At 41.5% G+C, this 14,670-nt stretch overlaps 1 protein-coding gene across 1 annotated transcript in view; it reads right to left on the bottom strand.

Moving 5' to 3' along the window:
- grk6 (G protein-coupled receptor kinase 6) overlaps positions 1-14,670 on the bottom strand; it is an 88,651-nt gene that overhangs the window by 29,261 nt on the left and 44,720 nt on the right. Inside the window, exons 4-5 of the mRNA XM_034177853.1 lie at positions 9,050-9,127; positions 1,642-1,742 (exon numbers count right to left, since the gene is read on the bottom strand). Coding sequence (XP_034033744.1) covers positions 1,642-1,742; positions 9,050-9,127 — 179 coding nt within the window. The remainder of the gene's footprint in view (positions 1-1,641; positions 1,743-9,049; positions 9,128-14,670) is intronic.

Genomic DNA, 14,670 nt, shown 5'->3' on the forward strand with positions numbered 1-14,670 from the left:
CTAGTGATGTGTTGGAGCGTTCTTTTGTTTTTCATGATTCCATAATTTTTTCCTCAGAATTGAGTGATTCCATATTTTTTTCCCTCTGCATGGTCTAAAAAAGTAACCGTTACTGACTGCCACAATTTTTTTTTTTCCTGATTTCTTATAGTGTTTCTTAAAGCCAGAAAGTTGCCATTTGAAATGACTTTAGTTTTCTGTCATGTCTGTGATCTGCTTTTTTTCTACAAAATTAAACAACTGAATGAACATCTTCCGAGGCCGGTGATTCCATAATTTTTGCCAGGGGTTGTATTTTTAATCACTGTACTCTGTTTCAGTTCAAACTGTACCACAGAACCACACAGTGTAAAAGTTCAGAGTGCACGATTTATGTTCTCACACACACTGTACGTTCAAAAACCACACGTCGGACTCATGTTTCCAGAAGCAAAATGTAAACAGAAGCTTTTTTTTCAAACTTAATTTACAAAAACCCTCGATGGGAGACAAAGTTTAAAAAAAACAAAAACATTACAAGACAGGTCTGCGGTGTTTGCACACCAGGCACAGGGTGAGAGGTTGGATGCTTGTAGCACTTCAGCAGCAGGATACCCTCACGACAGCTGACCAGAATATCAAACAGGTTTGATTTTCATTCGACCATACGATCGCCGATCAGGAGGTGGTCGTGAGATGTTAAACGCAGCTTGTTACTCCATGTATACTAAGCAATGCAGGACGCGTGATTAACCTGAAACTCAGTGCAATCCAAAAAATTCTTGCACAAATGAAAATCAGCTGAAAAAGGGCCAAAACTCACAGCTTAAGTACTGAACATCTGGCACCGGTTATATCAGACCGTTATCTAATTACAACTTGGCTTTTTTATTTTTTGAAAATGCTTGTTTTTACAAATAAAAAAAAAAGGAAATTTTACAAAAGCACATTTATCTGTAAACACACGACACACATCACATTAACGTGTTGGTTTACATAATGAATGACTCGACCAAATCAGTGTTTAGCAGAGGCACATTTTACCCAGAATCCTTTGCGATCTGTGTGTTTGTTACAAAACTTCAGAATTAGTTCATTATTCAACATTAAAAGATGTGTTATATTTTAACTTTGTACAAATGACAGAATTGACATTAATGGAGTTATTCTATCAGTATTCATACACCAAAGCATAACTCAGCATTGCTTTATTTTCCGAGACCTCCACCTGAAGGCAGCGTTTCGTTTGAGTAGAGAGCTGAGCTTCATGGCTCCTCTCAGCTTGCTTCTGTGCTGGAAGCCATGTAGTAAACAAGAGCTTCCAGCAGGGGGTAAGATGTTCAGAGACAGAAGTGCTGACTCATTGTTTGGGTCTGTTGTCGCTTTTGATGCTACCAGAAGCGATCATGGTGTTAAAACTCAAATTCAGCTTGTTAGTAGTTGCAAATGTACCACTGTGCCCACCACTGATTTCAGGACATATAAACATAGGGCTGCTGGGTCTTGGTGAATGTGTATTCTAAATGTCCTGAAGTCATTTAAATTTTTTCCTTCTTTTTCTCCTCTTCATGTTGTGTTTTCTCTGTTTCTTTTGTGTTGTAATAAAATAAAAATGTTAATTAAAAAAAAGGTAAGCCAGCAGTGACCCTCGTCTGATCTTACTTGTTACAGTCTTTGAAGAGGTCTTTGCAGGCTTCCTGCTGCAGCCGCTCGGCACACTGAGCGGTCATACCCTCCTCCAGCTCTGGCACGTGGTCCTCAGACTACACAACAACAACAAAAAGTACAGGTTAAGGCAATGACGCATGTCTGACAGTAAATTCATGAATCAAAGCTGGATAAACAGGGTGTCTGACAGATCGTCAGCACGCTGCAGGTTCAGACCTGCGTCCACACCCACTCAGTCAGGTGTAGAATCACACAACTGCAAACTCATTACAATACACAACAACAGTTTGATGCACTGACCACGAACCTGCTCAGAGACGACAAAAAACATTAGTTCCTCAAATAAATATGGTCGTTTTTTTTTTTCAAAACTGCATCCATGTGTGTTAGGTGAGCACTGAAAACTGTCCTTAAAATAAACAAGAACATGTTCACAGACACTGCATCATGGCAAAGAACGATGCCCTGACACAGAACAGAAGTCAGACCTGACCCAAAGGTCCTGGGGCCGAGCTGGAAGAGGGTCGGATCTTGTTCTCACATCCTGTGTCTCGGGAGTCATTCTGTTCTTATGACCAGCGGAGTGGATCCACACCGACTTCCAGGGAACATTCTAAACCATGTAATGACATCCATGTTTCCTACACATGCATCTTTACATGATTCTTGGCCGCTCCCACTTTTGCAAAGAACGGAAGGAAATGATATAAAGAAAGAAAATCTTAAATGCAATAACTTTTACTAAATAAGGTAATCAGAATTGCTCACAGGCTTTACGTGATATAATGTCAGTTTCTGATGAAGCCAGCACATCTGGATCAGAACACTGTTATAACAGACCTACTTACTCCAAGAGTCATTTGTTGTAGTGGCATTTGTATTTGTACACAGACTATTTAAAATAAACCCACAGCTGCAGACATACGTTTACATACACCTCAGATAAAAACTCAGTTTTCCCTCTTGCGCATTTTCCATTTCATCAAACGTGTTACATGATGGGCTGATTTCAGTTTTTAGTCACTGTGTCAGATTGTCACATGTAAACAGTTTACATACAAGACGAATGTTTTTCAACAGCACTGAAGATTCCAGGAGATTCCAGAAAGTAATGCAATTACCTGTAGTTTATGAATGACTCATTGGCATAACTCCACAATACGGTACAGCGGCTTAGTAGTTAGCACTGGTGCCTCACAGTCGTGGAACAACCGACCAGCTCTTCACTCTCACAAGGATCCTGGAGGGTGCCTGGGAGTATGCCCATTCAGTCTACATGTGTTTTGTGGACTTGGAGAAGGCATATGATCGGGTACCCAAGGAGATACTGTAGGAGGTGCTGTGGGAGTATGGAGTGATGGGGTCCCTTCTCAGGGCCATCCAATCTCTGTACTCACAAAGCGAGAGCTGTGTTCGGGTGCTTGGCAGCAAATCACACTCATTTCCGGTGAGGGTTGGCCTCGCCAGGGCTGCGCCTTGTCACCAATCCTGTTTGTGATATTCATGGACAGGATATCGAGGCATAGTTGGGGGAAGGAGGGTTTCCAGTTTGGTGGGCTCAGGGTCTCATCACTGCTTTTGCAGATGATGTGGTCCTGTTGGCTTCATCGGTCTGTGATCTCCAACACTCACTGGATTGGTTCGCAGCCAAATGTGAAGTGGCTAGGATGAGGATCAGCACCTCGAAATCTGAGGCCTTGGTTCTCAGCAGGAAAGTGATGGATTGCCTACTCTGGGTAGGGAATGCAGTCTTGCCCCAAATGAATGACTTCAAGTACAAGTACCTTGGGGTCTTGTTCACAAGTGATGGGACAATGGAGCATGAGATTGGCTGGAGAATCGGCAATCGCTCTACCATACTGTTGTGACGAAAAGGCGAAGCTCTCAATCTACTGGTCAATCTTCGTTCCTACTCTCACCAATGGTGTCTACCTTAGAGATAGTGTAAGAAGCTCGGTCATCCATGGTGAGCTCAGAGAAGAGCCACTGCTCCTTCGTGTTGAAAGGAGCCGGCTGAGGTGGTAAATGGACTGCATTTATATAGCACTTTTCCATCTGCATCAAACAACTCAAAGCGCTTTACACATCAATGCCTCATATTCACCCTGATGCAAGGCGTCCACTACACACTGGGAACAATTAAAGGATTAAGGACCTTTCCCTTAGTGATTTTCCGGTCAGGCTGGGATTTGAACTGAGGATCCTCTGGTCTCAAGCCCAACGCTTTAACCAGTAGACCATCACCTCCCCTGGGTGGTTCAGGCATCTGGTAAGGATGCCCCCTGGGTGCCTCCCCTGGGGAAGTGTTCCAGGCACATTCATCTGGGAGGAGACCCCAGGGAAGACCCAGGACTAGGTAGAGAGATTATACCTCCACACTGGCCTGGGAACACCTCAGGATCCCCCAGTCAGAGGTGGTCAATGTGGTCTGGGAAAGGGAAGTCTGGGGTTCCCTGCTGGAGCTGTTGCCCCGCGACCCAATGCCGGATAAGCGGTTGAATATGAGTGAGTAATGAGTGAAAAATGCTTATTTAGGGTCTGCTCCTTTCTCTGACCCTGACCAAGGTAGTGTCTCTACATCTGCAGTTGGCCCCCAGGTGCAGGACTGTGGCTGTCCACTACTACTAATTGTTGGATTGGGTCAAACTGTAATGAGAATGGGTTAAATGCAGAGGACAAATTTCATTATACGCATGTACAATGACAATAAAGACCCTTCCCTTCCTACCCTTCCTTCCTTTTACCGTATTTTAAAACTAGTGCCTTCTTACATTTAAGAGCAGTAAAATCATTTAAAAAAGCCAACATTTCCAGAGCACAAGTCTGAATCTGCACAATCTGCACACTAATAGCGCATTAGCTGCCGCACACTGCTGCTGTCTGTCTGTGCAAAATAAGCACGAGCGTGAACACGAGTGTGCAGCGAAATGCATGCAGCGTTGCAGTGTGTATATTCTGAAGTTTCAAGCATGTTCAAGCTCATGCAAAGCCATTTTTGCTCTATTTCTTTATGGATGTACATGACAAGCATGCACAAACACACTACATATTTTCACACGCCTGCATACATACCACACTAACTCATTGCCAAATATCTCCGTTTGTAAGTGCACCCTCCGCAATGTGCCGATCATAAAAACTTAACAGAGATGGACAAATAAATGTGCAGTGGGCAACATATTGGATGTTATTTGATGCCATATGGACAAAAGAAGTTGTCAGATGTGCACAGACTGCTGGCCGACAGCAACATGGAGAAATTTTAGAAAGTTCACACACAAACTCACACACAGCACATTAGTAGAGAGCTTACATGACTGGTTGGGCATGTTTTCATACAGTATTCAGTTTAACGTTGAACTGCTGGTTTACAAAGAACTGCAGAAAGGTTTAGACATGAAACATCTCAGATTTGTCTTGTTATAAACTCTCCAGACCTCATAGATCTTCCGGCAGCGCTCTGCTTACCGTTTCAGGAGTCAGTTCTAAACACGGGAACCACTGTTTAGTTTCTGTGCACTAGATCTTTGGAACAAACTTCCTGAACACTTGAACTCTGAATCATACCTGGATTTCTTCATATCAGGGCAAAACACTTTTGGATTTTACTGGTTTAATTTTGTGGGAGAGCTTCTGTTTTTATAGCCTGCAAGTTTTATTGTTTTGATTTAACTTTGCACGTTGTAGTCTTATGCTCTCAAAAGCACTTGTTACAGGCAGCAACAGATGGTGAAGGAGAGTCAAAATTCTAAAGTTTTCCCTTAGTTTGTACACATGAGGATTTTATTGTGCATTGACTGTACGCATGAGTGTCGCACAGTATACCATTAACAGAAAGGTATCGCAAACACACTTGTCATTAAAAATGGGACTACATCATGTGTCTGTGTATACGAGGTCTGTCAAAGTAACGGTCCTTTTTATTTTTTTCAAAAACTATATGGATTTCATTCATATGTTTTTACGTCAGACATGCTTGAACCCTCGTGCGCATGCGTGAGTTTTTCCACGCCTGTCGGTGACGTCATTCGCCTGTGAGAACTCCTTGTGGGAGGAGTCGTCCAGCCCCTCGTCTGGTTTTCAGTGAAAATTTTAACGGCTGATGAGAGATTTTGAGGTGATACTGTCGCTTTAAGGACGGTGCGAGACGTCGCGCAGCGCTCTCAGGCGCCGTCGTCAGCCTGTTTCAAGCTGAAAACCTCCACATTTCAGGCTCTGTTGATCCAGGACGTCGTGAGAGAACAGAGAAGTTTCAGAAGAAGTCGGTTTCAGCATTTTATCTGGATATTCCACTGTTAAAGGAGATTTTTTTTATATATCACACACACACACGAGTCACACCTTTTTTCTGTATTATCAGCTCTTTTACTGGTATTTATTCTTTCATTACTGGAGCATATTTTGTTTTGTGCTTTGTTTATGTAGGATTTTTACCAGAAATCAGTCATGCTATTTATTATTATTGTTGTTGTTAACTACAAATAATGTGTGACTTTTCAGTTTGTAAGTCCCACTGGAGTATAAGTCGCAGAACCCCCCAACTAGTAAAATAAGTAACCAAATAAAAATACACAACTTATAGTCCGGAAAACACGGTAATATAAAATTATAGCCTATTGTTTTCTATTGGCTACTGCACATTAAAAAGTTGTGATATATTATGTGTTAATGTTTGATTCAGTGGATAAGATGGATTTTTTTTTTTTGCTGCTGTATCTTGTATCAGATGGCAGGAGATTGAACAGTTTCTGTGCAGGATGCTGCTGTCACTGATGATGTTCTTGGCTCTGCAGAGGGAGCTGGTAATAGATTCCAGAGAAGGCAGGGAGCATCCAATTATTATTATCCTTTTCCTGCTCTTTTAATGACTTTCTGCAGAGCGTTCCTGTTTGCTGGTAACCAGCTGGCAAACACTGCGGTACAGAAATGCAGCCCATTTATTATTGATTTGATTTTCAGTATTTAGGAACATGTTTACCTCTGCATTTTCTCATAAGATATCAATACGTTAATGCAGGGTTGGCTTTCCAATATTTCAATCACCACCAACCACTGAATCAACCTTAAACTGTTCCACAGGTCAGGTCTGGAAGCATACGCTGGTGCCTCCCTCACTACAACCCCTGGAATTATGGAATCACCGGCCTCGGAGGATGTTCATTCAGTTGTTTAATTTTGTAGAAAAAAAAAAGCAGATCACAGACATGACACAAAACTAAAGTCATTTCAAATGGCAACTTTCTGGCTTTAACACTAAGAAATCAGGAAAAATAATTGTGGCAGTCAGTAACGGTTACTTTTTTAGACCAAGCAGAGGGAAAAAAAAAAATGGACTCAATCAATTCTGAAGAAAAAATAATGGAATCATGAAAAACAAAAGAACGCTCCAACACATCACTAGTATTTTGTTGCACCACCTCTGGCTTTTATAACAGCTTGCAGTCTCTGAGGCATGGACTTAATGAGTGACAAACAGTACTCTTCATCAATCTGGCTCCAACTTTCTCTGATTGCTGTTGCCAGATCAGCTTTGCAGGTTGGAGCCTTGTCATGGACCATTTTCTTCAACTTCCAAAGATTTTCAATTGGATTAAGATCCGGACTATTTGCAGGCCATGACATTGACCCTATGTGTCTTTTTGCAAGGAATGTTTTCACAGTTTTTGCTCTATGGCAAGATGCATTATCATCTTGAAAAATGATTTCATCATCCCCAAACATCCTTTCCATTGATGGGATAAGAAAGTGTCCAAAATATCAACGTAAACTTGTGCATTTATTGATGATGTAATGACAGCCATCTCCCCAGTGCCTTTACCTGACATGCAGCCCCATATCATCAATCACTGTGGAAATTTACATGTTCTCTTCAGGCAGTCATCTTTATAAATTTCATTGGAACGGCACCAAACAAAAGTTCCAGCATCATCACCTTGCCCAATGCGGATTCGAGATTCATCACTGAATATGACTTTCATCCAGTCATCCACAGTCCACGATTGCTTTTCCTTAGCCCACTGTAACCTTGTTTTTTTCTGTTTAGGTGTTAATGATGGCTTTCGTTTAGCTTTTCTGTATGTAAATCCCATTTCCTTTAGGCGGTTTCTTACAGTTCGGTTACAGACTGTGACTCCAGTTTCCTCCCATTCGTTCCTCATTTGTTTTGTTGTGCATTTTCGATTTTTGAGACATACTGCTTTAAGTTTTCTGTCTTGACACTTTGATGTCTTCCTTGGTCTACCAGTATGTTTGCCTTTAACAACCTTCTCATGTTTGTATTTGGTCCAGAGTTTAGACACAGCTGACTGTGAACAACCAACATCTTTTGCAACATTGCGTGATGATTTACCCTCTTAAGAGTTTGATAATCCTCTCCTTTGTTTCAATTGACATCTCTCGTGTTGGAGCCATGATTCACGTCAGTCCAGTTGGTGCAACAGCTCTCCAAGGTGTGATCACTCCTTTTTAGATGCAGACTAACGAGCAGATCTGATTTGATGCAGGTGTTAGTTTTGGGGATGAAAATTTACAGAGTGATTCCATAATTTATTCCTCAGAATTGAGTGAGTCCATATTTTTTTCCCTCTGCTTAGTCTAAAAAAGTAACCGTTACTGACTGCCACAATTTTTTTTCCTTGATTTCTTATAGTGTTTCTTAAAGCCAGAAAGTTGCCATTTGAAATGACTAGTTTTATGTCATGTCTGTGATCTGCTTTTTTTCTACAAAACTAAACAACTGAATGAACATCCTCCGAGGCTGGTGATTCCATAACTATTGCCAGTAGGTTACTTGAGCAAACAACCAGTCCATCCCCACCTCTCAAACGTAACAATCCATTTGTCACAGCCAGATGAAACACCTTGACCCCTCCATATTCAGGCCCCTTTGTGCTGGATTATGCCCAAAGAAATGTGCCACATGGCCAAAACATCAACGCTGAAGCTTACTCACAAAGCAAGCTATACTGCTCATTTTAGTATCCTGGAGCAACTGATTGTTTGACAGAAAGAAAGGCGATACCCAAGGATCCTCCAAAGAAGAGACCTACTACCAAAGGCATCCCATCACTGCTTTAGGTCACTGGTTACCATTCAAGTCTCACAACCACACAGTAAGACAGGAAGCACCAGCACACTGAATACTTGAACCTCAGTTCTCCTGCAAAGGTATCAGCAAAAACATCTGCCGGAGACAAGAGGTCTGTCAATCCCAGAGGCTGAGGACCCAGACACATGAATGTCACTGATGAAATAAGTCAACCCAGACACACGCCTATCAGATGACTGCTGCTGCAAACTTTATCCCCGCTCCAGATCCAAACATTAGAAGAAACATTCAGTCAACACTGCTGTCATATGAAGCCAGGGCAACACCAAATACGTTCATCACAGTGACAGATACCTTTGGGTTGAAGTATTTCTCCACTAGTTCCTGTCCACATTCGTGCCTCTTCTCATCAGGAGTCACCTCATATTCTGCCTGCAATGAAACACATCAAGTCAAAATGATTTGGTCCAAAGAAAGCAGGTACGAAAATAAGGCCTGATTGGCTGTAAGCGTTGGGCAATGCTCGTCAGCACTGTTGGCATCCCTGAATTTTAAGTAGACAATTACAAACCAACAAAGACTTTGAGACAAGAAAACAGACAATATCCCAGCTTCACTCTCTTGTGTGCCTTTTGGAGAACAGTATCTGACATTTTGCATCTGTTTAAGAAAATCCTTCTTTGCGCCACTCCACCATGAAGCTATACAACTAGTGACGCAACAGTTAAAATTTAAACTGTGCCCAGTTTCTCCAATCACAGCCACAGATGCCTATATCTTCTTCAAAGTTGCCATCGGTGTCTTGGTGGGTTTCCTCACTCATCTCTTTGCACGGTCACTCAGCTTTTTTGAGAACTTCGTCCTCCAGACAGATTAACCATAGAGTACCATATTGTTTCTGCTGTATTTCTTAAAGACAATTGTAAATGACATCCAAGGCATAATCAGTGACTTGGTAATGTCCATGTATCCATCCCCTGACTTGTCAAAAAAAAAAAAAAAAAAAAAACCTGACTGTAAAAGTGAAGATTTACTGTAAATTCATCAAAGGGTGCCAATAATTGTGTCCAGCATACATTTTTTTTTGTCAGGATTTTTGTTTGGTTGTTTCACTTTATGAAAGTAAATAACTTTGGACATTTTTAAAAAATACTTTGATAAATCAAAATTGCTTTGCTTGTATTTATTTCTGATCACATAGTGGTACCAACAATTTTGTCCATGTGTGTAAATCTGACTGAATTATAAAGCCAGACCTCAAAAACAAACTATTTCACGTCTTTCCTATTTTGGCTGCTTCCGCAAGGGGTCACATCACAAAGCCATCCATCTCCAGCTCAACATGTCTTCTGCATCTTCCTCTGTCACACCAACCACCTGCACATCCTCCCTCACCACATGCATAAACCCTCTTCTCCTGCTGCCTGGTGGTTCAATCTTCAGCATCCTTCTCTAGATATACCCGGCAATCCCCCTCTGTGACAGAAGTGAGACTGCATGTGCAGTCTCCAAATGGCCCTACCTGTGCTGTCCCTCTAACATGCTCCTTTCTAATCCTGTCCATCCCTTTCACTCAAGCTGCAGCACCTGCAGCTCTGTTGCCCTTCTTTGTGTTAGCACCACTGCCTCTAAGCCATTGTACAAGAGAGCTGGTCCGACTACAGTCGTAGAAAATTTCCCTTTCTTGCAGATAGGCTCCTGTTATACCTCATCCACTCTGCCTGCACTCTCTTCTTCACCTGTCCACCACATTACACTGAAGAGTGGACCTTAAATATTTAAACTCATCCATCTTCATGACTTCTAATCTGTGCCACTGTACCATTTTGCTGCCCTCCCTCGCCTTCACACCGATAGAGTATGCAACTAACCCACATTCCTCACCTAGTCTCCAATGTGTATCTCCACATCTCCTGTTGCCTCCTGTTATTGCAGACCACAATGTCATCTATAAACATCAGAGTCCCTGAAGACTGCTGTTTGATCTCATAACCAATGCAAACATTTGACTCCATCATCCCACCACAAAGTCTTCTCTGTCTTTTCTCTGTCCACATCACACCCAGCACCTTCTTGACTGTTGGCTCACCACCTTTGCAGTCATTGTCCAGTCATTCAGCCTCACCTCCATCCAGTGCCTGTCTCACCGCTCCCTGAATTTCACAAGTCTTCCTCCTCCAACTTCCTTACATCTGACCCTTTGTTCAGCTCTCCGTCTTTCTCTTCTTCACCTCTGCAGTCATTTGACAGAATACCATCCAATGCTGTCTGGCTATGCTCTCTTGTCACCGCCTCAGGTTCTCTTTCAGGTTGCATCCCATGAACAGGACAGTTCACCTTTCAGCACTGTCAAGCAAAACTGGTGATCAGTTGTTCAGCAATTCTGCCTTCATATGAAGGCTGGCATGCACATTTTCAAAATAGACTGCCAGTCAGTGACTTAAATTTTTTGTCTTGCCAGAGTGCTCTGCTCAGAGTGTGTGTGTGTGAGAGACTGGCCTGAAGACTAAGTTGAAAATATTTTTAGGAATGGCTCTGTGTTGTTATGGTCAAAGGGAGTAAAACCTGTCACTGTCTTGGAAAGAGAACAGTTTTGGCAGTTCCTCTCTAGTCAGCTGGTTTGTCACAGGAGCTGCTGTTCACACTCGAAGCCACAGCTTTCAACACAAAGCATCCGACGTCAGACTGTGGAGCGCCTTGGGGCAACTGTTTGTTGTGATTTGGCGCTATACAAGAAAAAAGTTGATTGATTGATTGACTCTGGCATCTACTGCAGATTTTGACTCCTGTCAATATATATGTCCTAATTCTGTCAGGCGATTACAAAAAATAATCTAATTAATTACAAGCACTGTGATCAATTAGTCTAACTTAATCACATTTAATTTCATGTTTATTTTTTTTATATATCACCTCTCAAATTACATGCACGTCAAGTGTACAAAGATTAGGCTCTCAAACAAAAAAGCCCCAAACATTTTAATGTATAAAAAAAAACTGTGCAGTCTATGAACTTTGCAAAATTGGAGCCTCATGAACATACTGAACATGATTTACTGCCGCACTACAAAATGTGTTTTCAAAGTTTTTGTCACGTCAGTTAAAGTGATGCGTGTGTGATGTAGCAAGTTTTCAGTTTGAATATCAGAGTATTTTGTGATTTTGGTAAACAGCTGTAATCCTAGGCCATTGAGAAAGTGTGTGCGCGCGCGTGTGTGTGTAAATGGACTGCATTTATATAGCGCTTTTCCATCTGCATCAGATGCAGAAAGCGCTTTACAATTATGCCTCACATTCACATTGTCACACTGTCAGGGTGCTGCCATACAAGGGGGATACACCGGGGGATAGGGGATTAAAGGCCTTGCCCAAGGGCCCTTAGTGATTTTCCAGTCAGGTGGGGATTTGAACCCATGATCTTCTGGACTCAAGCCCAACACCTTAACCACTAGACCATCACCTCCCCTCCATCACACCATCACACTCATTTTGTGTGTGTGTGTGTGTGTGGTGGCGGGGGGGGGGACACGTTTAATAAACTGAAGTAAAATTAGATGATGTGAGGGGATTGGATACTTCTGTGGCATACTGTAGGTCAAAGAGGTGTTAAGTCGAGTCAATCAGAAATTTTGCTTTAATCACAAGAAAATCTGAAAACACTCAAAACTGTGGTACTTTGGAGGTGTTAAATATTAAATATCAAACATGAAAATGTTAAAAAGTGATTATAATTAATTAACTTATAATTATCTTATTGGTGTCCATTCAACAATAAAATCTGAATGAAAAACATGAACCAAACATTTTTGTACTGTTTTAAACCTGTAAGAGCTGTATGTGTAGCTCTTACAGGTTTAAAACAGTGTAAAAGACACATTTTCAATGAACAGTGAAAACAAGACTTTGTTGCTTAGTGGCTCCTTAAAATTCTGATTGGCTCAAAGGTTTTCAAGTTAGAAGCCAGCTCACTCCTAGTTGAAAATTTATAAATAGAGGCCTGCCTTGTGTACACCTTCCTCACCTCAATTTACTCTATTTCTGTATGTCACCATGTATCACCCCATTTACACTCACTTCAGCAATCTTCTTTCTCAATCTTACACAACACCTGCAGGGCATATGTGCTGATGGCATTCACTATCAATTTTCAGCTTCATTGCTCTCTCACTCTCTTCACCTACACCACAATCTTATTGTACGCTCACATCCACACCATGGTACAATCCCAATTCCAATGAAGTTGGGACATTGTGTAAAATGTAAATAAAAACAGAATACAATGATTTGTAAATCCTCTTCAGGCTATATTCAATTGAATACATCACAAAGACAATATATTTAATGTTTAAATTGATAAACTTTGTTTTTGTGCAAATATTTGCTCATTTTGAAATGGATGCCTGCAACACGTTTCAAAAAAGTTGGGACGGGGCAACAAAAGACTGGGAAAGTTAATTAATGCTCAAAGAACACCTAATTGGAAACAGGAGTGTTATGATTAAGTATAAAAGGAGCATGCCCAAAAGGCTCAGCTGTTCACAAACAAAGATGGGGTGAGGATCACCACTTTGTGAACAACTGCATGAAAAAAATAATTCAACAGTTTAAGAACAATGTTACTCCACATTCAGCTGCAAGGAATTTAGGGATTCCGTCATCAACAGTCCACAATTTAATCAGAAGATTCAGAGAATCTGGAGAACTTTCTACACATAAGCCACAAGCCATTGAATGCCAGTGACCTTCGATCCCTCAGGCGGCACTGCAATAAAAACTGACATCATTGTGTAAAGGATCTTACCGCGTGAGCTCAGGAACACTTCAGAAAAATAACAGTTCATCGCTACATCTACAAGTGCAAGTTAAAACTCTACCATGCAAAGCAATAGCCATACATCAACAACATCCAGAAACACTGCCGCCTTCTCTGGGCCCGAGCTCATTTGAAATAGACAGACGCAAAGTGGAAAAGTGTGCTGTGGTCTGATGAGTCCACATTTCAAATTGTTTTTGGAAACGATGGACGTTGTTTCCTCCAGACAAGAGTAAAAATGCCATCCAGATTGTTACCAGCGCAAAGTTCAAAAGGCAGCATCTGTGATGGTATGGGGGTGTGTTGGTGCCCATGGCATGGGCAACTTACACATCTGTGATGACACCATCAATGCCGAAAGGTACATCCAGGTTTTGCAGCAACACATGCTGCCATCCAAGCAAAGTCTTTTTGAGGGACGTTCCTGCTTATTTCAGTAAGACAATGTCAAGCCACATTTTGCACATGTTACAACAGCATGGCTTCGTAGTAAAAGAGTGTGGGTACTAGACTGGCCTGCCTGCAGTCCAGATCTGTCACCCATTGAAAATGTGTGGCGCATTATGAAGCACAAAATATGACAACGGAGACTCCGAATTGTTGAACAACTGAAGTCGTACATCAAACAAGAATGGGAAAGAATTAGACCTACAAAGCTTCAACAATTAGTGTCCTCAGTTCCCAAACACTTATTGAGTGTTAGAAGGAAAGGTGATGTAACACAGTGGTAAACATACCACTGTCCCAGCTTTTTTGAAACGTGTTGCAAGCATCCATTTCAAAATGAGCAAATATTTGCACAAAAACAATAAAGTTAAATAGGTTGAAGAGGATTTACAAATCATTGTATTCTGTTTTCATTTATATTTTACACATCCCAACTTCATTAGAATTGGGGTTGTAGAACATCTCTCCCCTTCCACCTGGTCTCTTGTAGATATTTTATGTCTATAGTTCTCCTCACTAGCATATCAGCCAATGTACTCCATTTTGATAACACTGGAAGGCCTTGACTTCCTATAACTAAGTTTTCCATCAATTTCAGTGTTTTAAGGAGCATGTTACATGCACACACACATGGTAGTATATCAACTGAATCTATCTAACACTTTCCATTATCCTTGCTCCATTCTCTGGCTAGCCTCTGTAGTTGGACATCTAG

This window comes from Thalassophryne amazonica, chromosome 9 (assembly GCF_902500255.1).
Source record: "Thalassophryne amazonica chromosome 9, fThaAma1.1, whole genome shotgun sequence".
Classification (NCBI taxonomy): Eukaryota; Metazoa; Chordata; class Actinopteri; order Batrachoidiformes; family Batrachoididae; genus Thalassophryne; species Thalassophryne amazonica.